A 13521-nucleotide genomic window follows, 5' to 3' on the forward strand; every position below is an offset into this window, starting at 1 on the left:
GCTGCTCCAGGACCCTCTGTCTGATCGAGTCATCCAGGCCAGAAGTGCAGCAGCCACAGGGATGGGCTGTTGATGCTACTGCCGAGGGACAGGTGTCATGACTATCTTCCTCACCCCTAGCTCCTTTGTGCCTAGACTGGGCCTTGCACAGAGTAGGTGCTCAATTAATCTGATGGCATCAAGGAGGAAAGGGAAGAAGGAATCCCTGACTCTTCTCTTTCTGTGACCCCCATTTAAATTATTTGCCTGATTCTGTAAAATCTGAGAATTGTCCCACTCTGGACTTCCTCTGCCTCCCTGACCCTTGTACGGGCTCCCTGCATCTTGCCTTGCTCGGTGTCACAGCAGCCTCCCAAGTGGCCTTGTGAGCCTGCTGATCCTTTACTCACACAGTTGCCAGGGTCTGGTGACCTCTCCTCCGTTAAGACCTCGTAGCAGTAACCCACCCTCCTGCAGTGCAAGTTCAGACTCCTTGACCTTACAGCCAGAGTCCTTCATGATCTATGCCTCACTTGCCCTTGACCTGTACTGCAGCCGCATTTCATTCTCTCCAGAGGTTTCTCATGCTTTCCTGGGCTCCATGCATTTGCTGCTGCTCGACTTAGCGGAGGCTTTTGAGTGTCCCCACCTGGAAAGCTCCTGCTTCTTTAGCTCACAGGACATCCAAACCCAGGCATGCCCATGTCACAGGGTGCCGGGCACCACACACCTCAACAGAGCTCTCGTGACCACTGCACTGCTGCTGTCACTGTCCACTTACCCTCTTCCCACTCCTGCTGGACTGCGAGTTCCAAGAGGCAGGTGGGGTGGGAGGAGCATCATCAGGGCCCTTGCAGGGCAAGGATGGCCGGGTTCAGGGTTGGTGGGATGGAGGCCCTGTGCCAGGAGCAGGGCTAGGGATCCAGCAAGGGGTAGAGCGGCACCAGGGAACCAGGAATAGTGGGGAGTCATCACCCCGCCCTGGAGGGGGTATGAGAAGGAGTAGAATTCCTACAGCCCAGTGAGGGGCAGAGCACGGGATGGGGCTGCTTTCTGGTGGCCCAAGGACCAGGAGACCAGCTCTCAGGGTCTAGAGGGGATAGGGGAGAGTACAAGGTAGATGGGGAGGGGACGACAGAGGGGTAGTCAGCACGGCTCACATGCCCCGGCAGAAGTGCTGCAAGACTGTGGAGTAAACACAGGCCACATAAACCACTGTATGTGTACATGAGTCACATTTTCACAATTGTAATCAGTGTTAAAATGTCGTTTATAAATGTATGAAAAATATTGAATATTTTATTAGTTAAATAACTTTGTAACATTTTTTGAAATTTTCTATTTCTCTAAAAACTACAGTGAGAAAATTCGCGGTCTCTTGATTATTCCTAAGTCAGGCAGGATTGAATTTCAGTGAGGTCAGGCAGGACTGACCTCAGTGCAGCAGGTCTCAGGGCTCTGTCTCTAGAGAAAAGACAGAGAAAGCATTTCAGTTGTCAGAAGTGCATCTGCCCTGGCAACCAGGGCCTGTAGGGGTTGCATCCAGGGTTGGGATTAGGTGGTCCCTTCTTGACTGGAGAGCATGAAGTTGGGCCTTGGTAGGGACCCCAGGAGGGCAGAGGGAGGGAGTCCCAGGAGGTCCAGTGTCCAGAGCTCCTCCCCTCTAACCTCCTCCTACTCCATGGGTTGTAGCCACCAGGGTCAGCTGACTGGGAGGTTTCACCTGCCAAACAATCTAGGAGGTTGTAGATTAGCTGTCACCAGAAAAGCTCCAGTCTTTGCTTTGGCCATGGGTTCTGGCACTAGGGTTGGACTTGGGATCAGGTCTCAGCTCTGTCACCTGCCAACCTGCAGCCCCATTTCCCTCAACAGCACTCCTTTAGAAGCATGGTGAGACCCACATCAAAGAACATGCCAGGTGGGAGAGCCATCTGCAGCATGGCGATACCCATCACTCAGGTGCTACGACCCGGCGCTTATGTTGGGTCATCTGCAGGTGGCTGGTGTGGCCCAGGCCCTAGTGACGCGGAGGCTGGACCATTGGGCACTGTGTCTCCCATGTACAGTGGGTCTCCATCTCTCTTGCAGGGTTCTTCTTTGAGCCAACTGTTTTCACAGATGTGGAAGACCACATGTTCATAGCCAATGAGGAGTCCTTTGGACCTGTCATGATCATCTCTCGGTTTGCTGATGGGTAGGGAATCCTGCTGATGTCTCAAGGGCCCTGACTCTCTCCCACGTGTTACTGGGGTCTTCATGTGGGCTTTGGGAGGTAGTCTATGGGCGGTGAGGAGGAGAACTCAGGCAGGGTGCAAGCCATCGACATCCCGCCTGGGCCGCTTGCTGAGTCTCCACACCCCTGAGAAGAGACCTGGGGCTTTGAGTCCCCCTGTGAGCAAAGACGGTTTCCTTCCCTGTCCTTGTCCCTTGCCATGTGCTCCGGCATGTTTCTCGCAGCCCACTGGGCTCTGTTCTAAGGTCTGTTACCGTGCACTAAACCACCCCCCACACTGAGTGGCTTGGAATAATCAGAGATTTATTTCACTCATGGTCTAGGTTCAATGAGGCGAACCCATCTCTGCGCCATGCAGTGGTCTGGCCTCAGCTGGGGTGACAGAGTGGCTATCCTCATGCTGCTGGGGGTCTCCCAGGAGGCTTCCTCCGCGTGGCAGCCTCAGGGTTGCCAAGGCACCTGGTTCCCCCTCGGAGGCCAGGTGAAAGCCAAAAGGCTCTTTATCATCTGGCTCTTTAGAATCCCAGAGCATCCCTTCCACCACAGCCTGTTGATCAAGCAAGTCACCCAGACCAGCCTGGGCTGGAAGAGGAAACTGTACTCCACTCACAGTGGGGCCACGGAGGCCCATGCTGTCACTTCTCAGGCTTACCCCTTGTCTCCATAGCACCTTGAAGCAAACTGCAAAATCATGCCTCATCCTCACATTTTACTATCCAACTATCAAAAAACCCCCAGAAATTATCGTCATATGTCAATGGCATTAGAATAAGAGACTTCACTGCCACCTAGCCAATAAATACGGTTGTAGTAAGTCTCCAGATCACTGATGTCTGGTGAATGCCCAACCTGCCAAGGGCACATGTGGGTCGTTCTGCATGTGAGGACCCAGTGGCTCCTCTCTGGGCCCCTGCTCCCAGTCTGTGGAATAAAAGGCTCACCCCATGATCCAGGAGCCCCTGTGATGGCTGCCTGCACATGGGCCCCTGCCCTTCCTCCTGACTCGCAGCCCAGCCCAACCCCATCCTGCCCCGGTGCCGCGGCCCGGCACATTTTCTCCTTGGAAGGTCTTATGCAGCTGGGGTGTAGAGCAGGCCATGCTCTCGTCTGCACCTCCCTCAGGGAGTTCTTCCTGGACTTTCCCTCCAGGGACGTGGATGCCGTGCTATCTCGGGCCAATGCCACGGAATTTGGCCTGGCTTCTGGTGTCTTCACCAGGGACATCAACAAGGCCCTGTATGTCAGTGACAAGCTCCAGGCAGGCACTGTGTTTGTCAACACGTACAACAAGACCGATGTGGCCGCTCCCTTCGGAGGATTCAAACAGTCTGGATTTGGCAAAGATCTAGGTAACCTACTCCTGCCTGTGGGGTTGCTTTCATTTATTCATTCAGCAAACATCCATTCAAAACCACTTAGTGCCAGGTCCTATCCCAGATGCAGGGATGTAGCCTTGAACATGATGGCTATCAGGGCTCACTTCTTACTGGGAGGGAACATGTGACAAGTCCATAAGCAAGATGCTTGCAGAGGGGGGTGGTGCTGGGAAGAAGGCAAGAAGAGTGGCCTGGGGGAGACACTCCGGCCAGGAGGCAGTGGGGGCCTCTCTGGTGTGGTGGCATCTGTGCTACCCAGACGTGCATGGCAGGGAGGAGTTGGCCGTGAAGACCCAGGGGCCCGTGTTTCTAGCTGAGGGTTCAACAGGTCCTTGGGGGAACCAGTTTTGGTCGTGGAGTTGCAGAGAGGCCAGAGTGGTGGGAGTGGGCCAAGGGGGAGCAGGAGGGAGGAGAGGAGGCCTGAGAGGCAGGTAGGGGCCAGATAGAAGGCCCATGGGCCATGGTCAGGGGCTCAGGTTGCGTCCTTAGTGTAAAGAGGAGCCATGAGACCGAATGTACCCCCCAGGTGAACACCATGGGTGTTGCGAGTCTCCCAGTAGAGATGAAGTCGCTGAGGCAGCAGCAGGCGGGGTCCCCCAGCACACAGCGCAGGCCCCCCAGTGCTCCGTTCGCTGGGTGGCGTGGAGTTCTGCTCCAGCCCTCTCTCCCTGGGCTGCTTCAAGCCTTGGGCCTCATCCTGCTCTCTCAGCAGTGGGGACTAGACAGGTCTTATGGGCAAGCTTGGCAGAGGTGGCTGGCAAGGTCTGGGGGAGCCGTATGCTGTCTCAGAGTTCCCACCTGTCTCTCCAGGCTCCTGTTCCAGCCCAGAGACCACAGGGACAGTCATGCTGAGGCTGGGGGTCAAAGGGTGGTCACTGTTTCCAGTTTTCTCTCCTCCCCCTGCCCCCATCTTTCAAGCCCTGCAGAAGCCCCCAAGGGTGCCTGTGAGAGGGGCCCATGTGTGCCCACAGGGCTGGACTCACATGCACGTATAGGCTGGACACTCCTGCTTCCTGTGTCCCTGTCTGCCTCCTCTTCCTGCCTTCTCCCAGGCCACCTTCCTGGTGTCCACCATGGGAATCCATGAGGCCCATGGCCACCCAGGGAAGGCTATGGCTGCCAAGTGCCCAGGACGTGATCTGAGCCCCTTATGAATCCTCCCCGAGTTCCCCCAGCTCCCTCCCAACCCTGGTCCCCATGTCCCGCTGAGAGGACCAGCACCCTCCTGGGACAGGCCCACAAGCCAAGCCTTCCAAGAGCCCGCCTGGGCAGGCCCAGGACCTCAGAGGGACAGAGCAGTGGCAATTGGGGCAGTGCCACTCCTGGGGCCAGCCAGAGCTGCTGAGGAGCTGTCAGACAGCCCCAGGCTTCACACTTGTCATGGTGTTGAGACGCACCAGCCACATAGCACTGCCAAGGTCTGGGGCCTCAGGGCTCTGCGAGGCATCTCCTTTTCCCAGCCACAGCTTGATGCAGACATAGCTGGGGGCAGCCATGGGAGAAGAGATGGGCCAGTGAGTCCGGGCAGTAACACCAAGTCCTCCACCCCCTTCCGCCTGAAGGGGCTTCCCGCTGTCCAGACAAGGCGGTGGGAGCCGGGGAAGATTCTTAAATGGCTGCCTCAGATTGGCTTTGTATTCTGGGAGTCCTGGCCCACTATCCACTGTCAGGGATAACCTAGTAAGATTCATGACCTCGCTGGGCCTCGACTTCACACCTGGAAATGGGGTGGGCCAGAGCTGCCCCCACGCGGTTGCTGAGGAATAAGACACTTGCAGCCCTCAGCAGTGGTTCCTGCCTGTGGTGGCAGCTGCTGTGACCTTTGTGGTGTCTTACAGGAGAGGCGGCTCTGAACGAGTACCTGCGGGTCAAGACGGTGACCTTCGAATACTGAAGAAAGGTCTTTGTGAGAAGAAAGTCCCTGCCCCTGCCTGGCGGCTGGGGCCCCCTCCCTCTTGAGCCTGGGTGCACAGCACCTCCCACCTGGGGGGCTAGTGGAAGCCCTCCTGCCTGCACCCCATGTCTGCATCTCGGACACCCTCTGTCCAGTCAGAAGCAGCCCTTGGCTGGGTGAGGTGTGCTCCTCCCAGGGAGAATAAAGCTTCTGAAGAGAGACCATCCACACCTCCGCGTCTCTCTGCTCCACCCGTGGGTATTCCTGGGTGGGCCTGGAATTTGCAGTCACCTGGGCATGACGGTGCTGCTTGGCCTGGGAGAGCCAGACACCTGGGGAGAGAGACAGGAGGAAATGGGTGTGGGCCATCTCAGGCCCCAAAGAGCAGAAGCTATGAGTCGGGGTGCAGGAGGTTTGAGGGTAACCCCTAGGAAACTGGTGGGAAGATGGGGATTGAGCTGGGTGAGCCCTGGACTGGGAGGCAGCTCAAACTCCCTCAGCAGATGGGGGCCGGGCCCTCGCCCCTGCTCTGTCAGCGTGGCCGTGCTCTCAGCTGGTAGCCAGCCCGAGGGCCTGCAGTAGAGGGCCGGGCCCAGCTGGGAATGCCAGGCAGATCTCCTGTCTTCCATCCAACACGGTGTCTCCTGTGTACCTTTATGGCGTCTCCTTGGCCCAGGGACCTGCCCTATAGCTCTTTCCCGTGCCCTCTCCCTGTGGGAGCTTGCGGCCCTCCTCTCTGCACCCTCATCCTATAGGCACCAAACACTGCAACCTGACCTACCTGCTGTCACCTCAGTTTCCCCACATGGAGCTCTCTTCTTGGCATCTCATCTCCCCACCCACCTGGCTCTGTCCCTCTGGGTCCCACAGGCCCACTGCAGGCCCCTCTGTCCCTCCCCACAGGCCCAGGCCACGCTGAGAGCTCTAGGCCCAGCCTCTGCATGTCTGGGAACAACTTCAGGCCTCTCCGTGCAGCATGCTGCCCTTCAGAGGCCTGTGAGTTCCCCGTCTCCTCAGGGATTCCCCACCCTGCTTTCCTTTATGATTCCTGTTCTAGGAAGTATGTGCTTCCATCAAGGCCTGTCCAGACCCCGCCTTTCGAAGGCTGCTGGCAGCAATAGTAACAAGCAGTGCCGAGCTCCATACTGGCTAACACTTCTGTCCCTTGAGCACCAGCTCAATGCCAGGCAGGGCTCCAAATCCTCCATGCATGTTTCTCTTGCTGCTCATGATCCCAGGGAGGCAGGAGGTATTTTTATCATCATTTATAAATGAGGAAATGGAGGCATAGAGACATTTAACAGCCCAAGGTTACATAGCTACTGTGAAATTGTGTTCCCCTTACTTCCCAAATTAGGAAGACGTTGAAGCCCCCTCTGCCTGCAGAGTAACTCACCCCTCCCAGGTGCCGAGTCTCCCAGACTAGGCCTTGGCTGGGGGTGGCCTGGCAGGGGTGGCTGTGCTCCTGGGCACCCACACCCACCATGGGAGAGGCTCTACTCTCCCATGGCCACCACACCCAACTGTGAAGCAGGCCTTGCTGGGGTCAGGATGAGCTTCTCACAAGGCCTTCCTAGAAGTCCAAGAGAAACCCACCAACTCCCACTCCATGTAGTTCCTCAGAGCCTGAAGCCCAGGCCCAAGCCAGGCCCACAGGGAGTGTCCCCTTCCCTCTTCCCACCTGCCTCCTGCGGCAGGGCCGGCTCAGACCCCAGAGTGCTTCTGGCACGTCCAGCCTCACTTCTTGCTGTCTACAGGCAGGAAAGAATGTGTCTTCACTTCCACTTAAAGCCTTCTGGGCTCTGTTGCTAGCTCAGAATTGGTCTTCTACTGCGATGCTTGGTGCTGGAGATGTCAGCTTCTCGGAGAGAAGCTGTTCCCCTGTCTCTAGCGGTGGGACTTGCCCTAGCACGCACCGCTTATACCAGAACAGATGAGTCCATGTCAACCCCTTCCTGGGTTCCCTTTGTTCTGCCTCAAACACTCCTAGGGCTGGGGTATCCACGGCAGCGTCCAAGCACATGCAGCTGTCTCATCCCAGTCAGGTCTCTCACACTCCTCCCAACAAGAGGTGGAAGCCTGCCTGGTGTCTCTATAGGGTCAGCCCTGGCTTCCCTGTAAACATCCTTCGTGACAGAAGAGCAGGCAAAGCCTTGAGCACAGGCCCATCCAACTCAAACAGAGCCAGGAAGCGCCTCTCCCCACTCTTCAGACACAGTTTTAGCCAGGGTGCCCACTGCAGTCACGCTAGAGACCTCTGGTGCAAATGGGCAAGACTGGACCCAGCTTTCCAGCTTTCTTCCCCTTCCCATAATTCTTTCTTCCCCTTTCTAGCTTTCTTCCCCTTTCCATAATTCTCCTGAAAGTGTAAGGTAAGGACATAAGATTTCGTTATCCCCCAATTTCCTGCCTTTGTCCCCTTCTTTCTTAAGTCATAACCTCTGCATTTTACCTGGGCACACAGCTGCCCAGAAGAAAGGCTGGATTTTCCTGCATTCTTTGCACTAGGTGTTGGTCAAGGAACCAAGTTCTTGTCAACAGGATCCAGGTGCAAATGATCTGTGCGGTTTCCGACATGCACCCTGTAAGGGGGGTCATGCTCTTGCCCTCCTTTTCCTCCCCAGCCTGGCTGGAAGCAGACCCAGTGACACGGCGATGGCCATTGCCCAACCCTGCGAATGTGGGCAGTGCCTGGGGGCGGGGGAGGGGGGCAGTGGGTAGCTGCCCGAGATGGAGGAAGTCGAGCCCAACATCATGGAGGCTCATCTTCCCCAAGGCGATTCACCGCCAGGCTATCGGTGGGAGATAAGCTTTTATAAACTTTTGTGGCCTTCGAGTACATTTATGTCTCGCCATATTAACAGAAGCATTTAAGGTGGTTTAGAAGTATAATAAAAATATGCATGAGCGAACGGGGGCTGAGAGCAAAGTGGTGGTGAGTCAAACTCAGAGTGTGGTCCGTATCCAGACTGCAGGCTGCAAAACTGCATACCCTTCTAAGCTGGGCCACAATTCAGCTCAGAGCTTTCTGGCTGCCAGGAGTGCAAGGACACCTGACTGGTGACCTAATTCATGGTGTCCAGATGCCAGAAACAAATTAGTGTTCTGGAGGATAACTGCTCCTCATAGAGATAGTAATCCATCTCATGAATCCTCCTTAAAAATGTTTTATAGGTGGGGCACGGTGGCTCATGCCTGTAATCCCAACACTTTGGGAGGCCGAGCCTGGCGGATCATGAGGTCAGGAGATTGAGACCATCCTGACTAACATGGTGAAACTCCATCTCTACTAAAAATACAAAAAATTAGCCGGGTGTGTGGTGGGCTCCTGTAATTCCAGCTGCTCAGGAGGCTGAGGCGGGAGAATGGCGTGAACCCAGGAGGTGGAGCTTGCAGTGAGCTGAGATTGTGCCACTGCACTCCAACCTGGGCAACAGAGTGAGACTCCGTCTCAAAAAAAAAAAAAACAAAAAAGAAAAAGTTTTATAATGTAATGACTGATGTCTTACGTGACTGGTGGCAAGTTGCACACAGCTGTTTCTTATGACCTTCCCCAGTGTGACTGAACGCACATTAAACCCCGCCACTACCAGCAGCTCACCAGGGCAGGGAGTGTGTGCATGGGGGCCAGCACGCTGGATCCAGGGCTCTAGTGCTCTGCTGCTCTGACTTCATCCAACTGGGATAGGGTGAGGAGGAAGTGGAATTCACCAGAAGTCTTTCCACAGAGAGCTTTGTATTTACCTAGACCATTCTGATGTGGTGAAGCTGGGACGGTGGGACATTCAGAATCAAAGGCTGGCCACAGACTTGCTCTAGGTAATAAAGAGAAGGAGAATCCTAAGGGAGGTGGAAAGAGAGGAGGTGGGACCCAGCAAGGCTGGTGCTGGAGGGAGGGAGGGGGAGTAGGACCCTCCGTGGCAGAGTGGAGACCTGTCTTTGGGGAGAATATGGGACTGCGTGATGGAAACTCCCTTCCTTTTCTCCCCTCCAAAATCAACAATTCCTCTTTGTTCCCTGTTCTTTGTGGGAATGGCCCCTTTTGGGCAAGCTCAAAGAGGAGCTGATTTCTGTAGCTCCAAAGACACAAACAGGAGCAGACTGCAGAGCAAAGCCCGCCACATCTGGTTGGACTGCACATCCATTAGGCATCCTCCACAAAGGCTGCTTCTCCCTCTGCCAACACACAGTGGACATGTGTAGAACCACAAAATTAATCCTTGGTGTCATACGCTACTGAGAGCTCAGGGCTGTGTTGATGGCTGCAGTGACAGACTCTGGGCATCAGTTATAATGCAGTTATAAAGTTTTGGAGCAACCAAAACAGCAAACAGTAGAGGAAGAGTTAAAACAATTATTCCCAATCTTAACTACCCCAATCTCTTCATTCTATCTTCTTTATTTATTTAGACAGTCTCTGTCACTCAGATTGGACTGCGGTGGTGCAATCTCAGCACACTGCACCCTCCCTCTCCCGGGTTCAAGCGATTCTCCTGCCTCAGCCTCCCGAGTAGGTGGGACTACAGGTGTGCGCCACCACGCCTGGCTAATTTTTGTATTTTTAGTAGAAATGGGGTTCACCATGTTGGCCAGGCTGTTCTCAAACTCCTGACCTCAAGTGATCCACCCGCCTTGGCCACCCAAAATGCTGGGATTATAGGCGTGAGCCACCGCACCTGGCCTCATTCTACCCTCTTTAAATCCTCTAATGAAATTCACAGATCATATTACCAACACATTATCTAAATGATATTACTTTAATATAAATGAGAAATAAATAACAGAAATTTTAAAATAAGATAATTCATGCTTCACCAGGTAGATGGTGGGAAAGTTCCAGTTGCTGTCAGGCTCTGGAGCACCAGCTTGAATTCAGATTTTATTCACAGGAAGCTCAGAACCTGGGATTCAATTGCAAAGTAGCTGAGGGCTAATCAGGGCTGTCTTGGGCTGCCAGTATGCCTTCTGCACTGCCACATGGTCACAAAAGGCTCCAAGCATGGACTTAAAAAATATTATGAGAAAACATACTTAACATAAAATTTGGCCAGGCACAGTGGCTCATGTCTGTCATCTTGGCACTTTGGGAGTCCGAGGTGGGTGGATTGCTTTGAGCTCAGGAGTTGGAGCAACATGGCAAAACCTTGTCTCTACAAAAAAAAAAAAAAAAAAAAAAAAAAAAAAGCCAGGTCATGTCCATCACTCCTGGAGCAGCTATCAGCAGAAGGCAGGGCTTGGCCAGCCCACCACTGGGGCCTGTTCCCAGAGGGCCACCTGCCAGCAGTGGAGGGGAAAATGGAGGCCAGCCCTGGGCTAAGGCTGCTGCCACCAACCTAGAATCCATTTGGGGAAGATGGAGACTGAATGGGAACACCAGGTGGACACTGTGGTGGCAAAGTGACAGTGAGAAACTGGAACAGATATGAGGAAATGTGTGGGCAGGGCCAGGCCTGCCTGGATGCCCATGTCAAGCTCACAGTCAAGCCCTCCCTGTTCCTCAAACCTCCCCCGTGGTCGATCTGCGAGCCTGGAATCATTCCTTCCTTAGAGATTTGTCCCATCAGGGTTTTAGTAACCACAATAAACACAACAGCAGGAAACACTATTGAGCTCATTACATGTGAAGCACCATGCTGAGGGCTCTACATGGATCACCTCATGTAATCCTCAAGCCTATGAGGGAGGTGCTGATACTGTCTCAATTTTACAGATGAGAAGACTGAGTCTTAATGACTTCCTCAAGGTCAGCTTGCTTTGAAAACAGTAATCCTCTGTTACGGCAGCTCATTACAAAATACCATGGCCCAGGGGTTTAAACAATACACTTATCTTCTCACAGTTCTGGAGCCTGGAAGTCTGAGGTTAAGGTGCCAGCAGGATTGTGTCTGATGAGGTCTCTCTCCCTGTCTTGCAGATGGCAACCTTCTTGCTGGTGTACTTGTGGAGAGGGAGCTCTCCCCGCCTCTTTCCCATCTCTTCTAAGGACTCCAGTCCTATTAGATTAGAGCCCCACCTAATAACCTCACTGAATCTTTACTATCTCCTGATAAGCCCTATCTCCACATAGAGTCACATTGGGGGCTAGCGATTCAACATATGAATTCGCAGGGACCCAATTCAATCCTAATAGCTGCTAACATTGTATGAGACTTTATTATTTACCAATATATTTTATGTCTATCCTATCTTTAGTTTCCACTGAAAACTGCAGTTCCACCATAGCAGCTCTTTGCCAAGCTACTCACTGCCTAGACTCCAGACAGGCCTCTGGATTCCTGAACTAGCAATTGCAAGTGCCTCTATGAAAGGGAGAGACAGAGGGGCATGAACTAGTCTACAGGAACTGGTACACACTGCCTGCCACTTACCAAGGTCCCAAGAAATGAATCCTGTGCCCTGGTGTGGTGACTGCCCTTTGGAGCTTGGCTGCAATGCTTGGTTGCCCCCTTTTCTAGAATGCTCCCATTTTCCTTGTGCTTTCTCCATGACTGAGGCCAGTTGTTGGTTGCTGTTTGTCATTATACTTTTCCAGTTTATTTTTCATGCATTAGAGTTAAGAACAAAATAGTGTCTTGCACCCATGACTCTATGAAAACCAGACAGGCCCACCTCAAAATTTATAGAGCCCACGGCAAAAGTACAAGTGAGGGTCCACAAACCATATATCTAAATATTTAATGATTATTGTAAGCCAAAAATAAAATTTTAAGTCCCCCAACTAACTGAATGTGTTACAGGTAGTTAGGCATAAGCAGGGCAGGCTAGGGCTCCCCCTTAATCCACTGAAAATGTTGGGTGATGGTTCGGCAATTATTGAATTGCCTCTCTAAGAATGATAATTCCACAGGCCATGGAGAGGCTATTTCCTGATGGCCCACACCTGTTAACAGCAAAATGTTAATTGAATGCAGGCCCCAGGGAGAAGCAACTTCCTGGGCATGCATGTTAAGAGGCAAAACATGGTGAAGTATGATCTTCCGGGGGCACACTCCACTGGAAAAAGGAAGAAAGCCTCAGATAGGCCTGCGTATAACTCCCTAAACACACCATGCATGCTCAATTCTAAAGGGTAAGGAACACTGGGCATGAGGAAAACCCACCCTCAGGGAGGAATCACGGCAAAGAAGCGAGCTTATGAAAGTCCTAGGATCATGGTTAAACATGACCTTCTCCCTTTAACCTTCACCTGCTTGCTTGGGTCTCTTCCAAGCACACCTTCCTTTCATTCCTGTTCTAAGACTTTTTAAATAAACTTCCATTCCTGCTCTGGAACTTGCCTCAGTCTCTTTTTCTGCTCTATGCCCCTCAGTTGAATTCTTTCTTGCAAAGAGGCAAGGACTGAAGTTGCTGTGGACCGGCAAAATTTGCTGCCAGTAACTCAGGGTAACTCAGATCTCTTTCACGGGTCACAAATGGACCCCTCCTCTTGACCAAGGACCTGAAATGAACCTGAAAAAGTAGTTCAGGCCATGATGGGAAGGAGGAGAGTTGGATGTGCCTCATTATACACCCCTCTGTTTGGATTCAGGCACAGCTGACCAACATTAACATCAACACAGAGACCTTCAGACTGACAGAGCAGACTCTTTGTAGCAATAAGATACCAACATGACAGATAGCAGGCTGTAAAATAAATCAAAGTATTTTACCCTCAAATGTATTTCTTTGACATATTTTGAAGTGGCCCTGCAAAGCTGTCTCTTGTGGGGAAAATCTACATTCTGTAGAGAATCCTCTTCCCTTTCCAGGTCTTTTTCCTGATCCAGGAGAAAATTAACTAAGAGTCTGACACCTTTTTAAGTCTGGTAAGAAACATTTACAATCTATTCTCTCTGAAGCCTGCTACCTGGAGGCTTCATCTGCATAAGAAAAACCTAGGCCTCCATAACCCCTATCTTCTTAACCTACACATTCCCTTATGTTGATTCCAGGTCTTCAGATAAACTTTTTCAACCAATTGCCAGTCAGGACATCTTTGAATTCACCTGTGATCTGGAAGCCTCTCCCTCCACCCCAACCCCTCCTGACCACTTCAAGTT

General features: G+C 52.7%; 1 protein-coding gene across 6 annotated transcripts in view; it reads left to right on the plus strand.

Annotated features, from left to right (window-relative positions):
- Positions 1 to 5710, plus strand: part of ALDH1L1 (aldehyde dehydrogenase 1 family member L1) — an 82473-nt gene extending 76763 nt beyond the window's left edge. For 4 of the 6 annotated variants that reach the window (XM_033210936.1, XM_033210937.1, XM_033210938.1 and 1 more), the window contains 2 exons: positions 2068 to 2173; positions 3362 to 3731. In XM_033210936.1, the coding sequence (XP_033066827.1) occupies positions 2068 to 2173; positions 3362 to 3716 (461 nt within the window). In that variant the 3' untranslated portion in view covers positions 3717 to 3731. Of the gene's footprint in view, positions 1 to 2067; positions 2174 to 3361; positions 3732 to 5426 lie in introns of those variants that run through there. The other 2 variants (XM_033210940.1, XM_033210941.1) reach the window with 1 other exon arrangement.
- Positions 5711 to 13521: the final 7811 nt, after the last annotated feature.

This window comes from Trachypithecus francoisi, unplaced genomic scaffold, assembly GCF_009764315.1.
Source record: "Trachypithecus francoisi isolate TF-2019V2 unplaced genomic scaffold, Tfra_2.0 Lachesis_group0, whole genome shotgun sequence".
NCBI lineage: Eukaryota > Metazoa > Chordata > Mammalia > Primates > Cercopithecidae > Trachypithecus > Trachypithecus francoisi.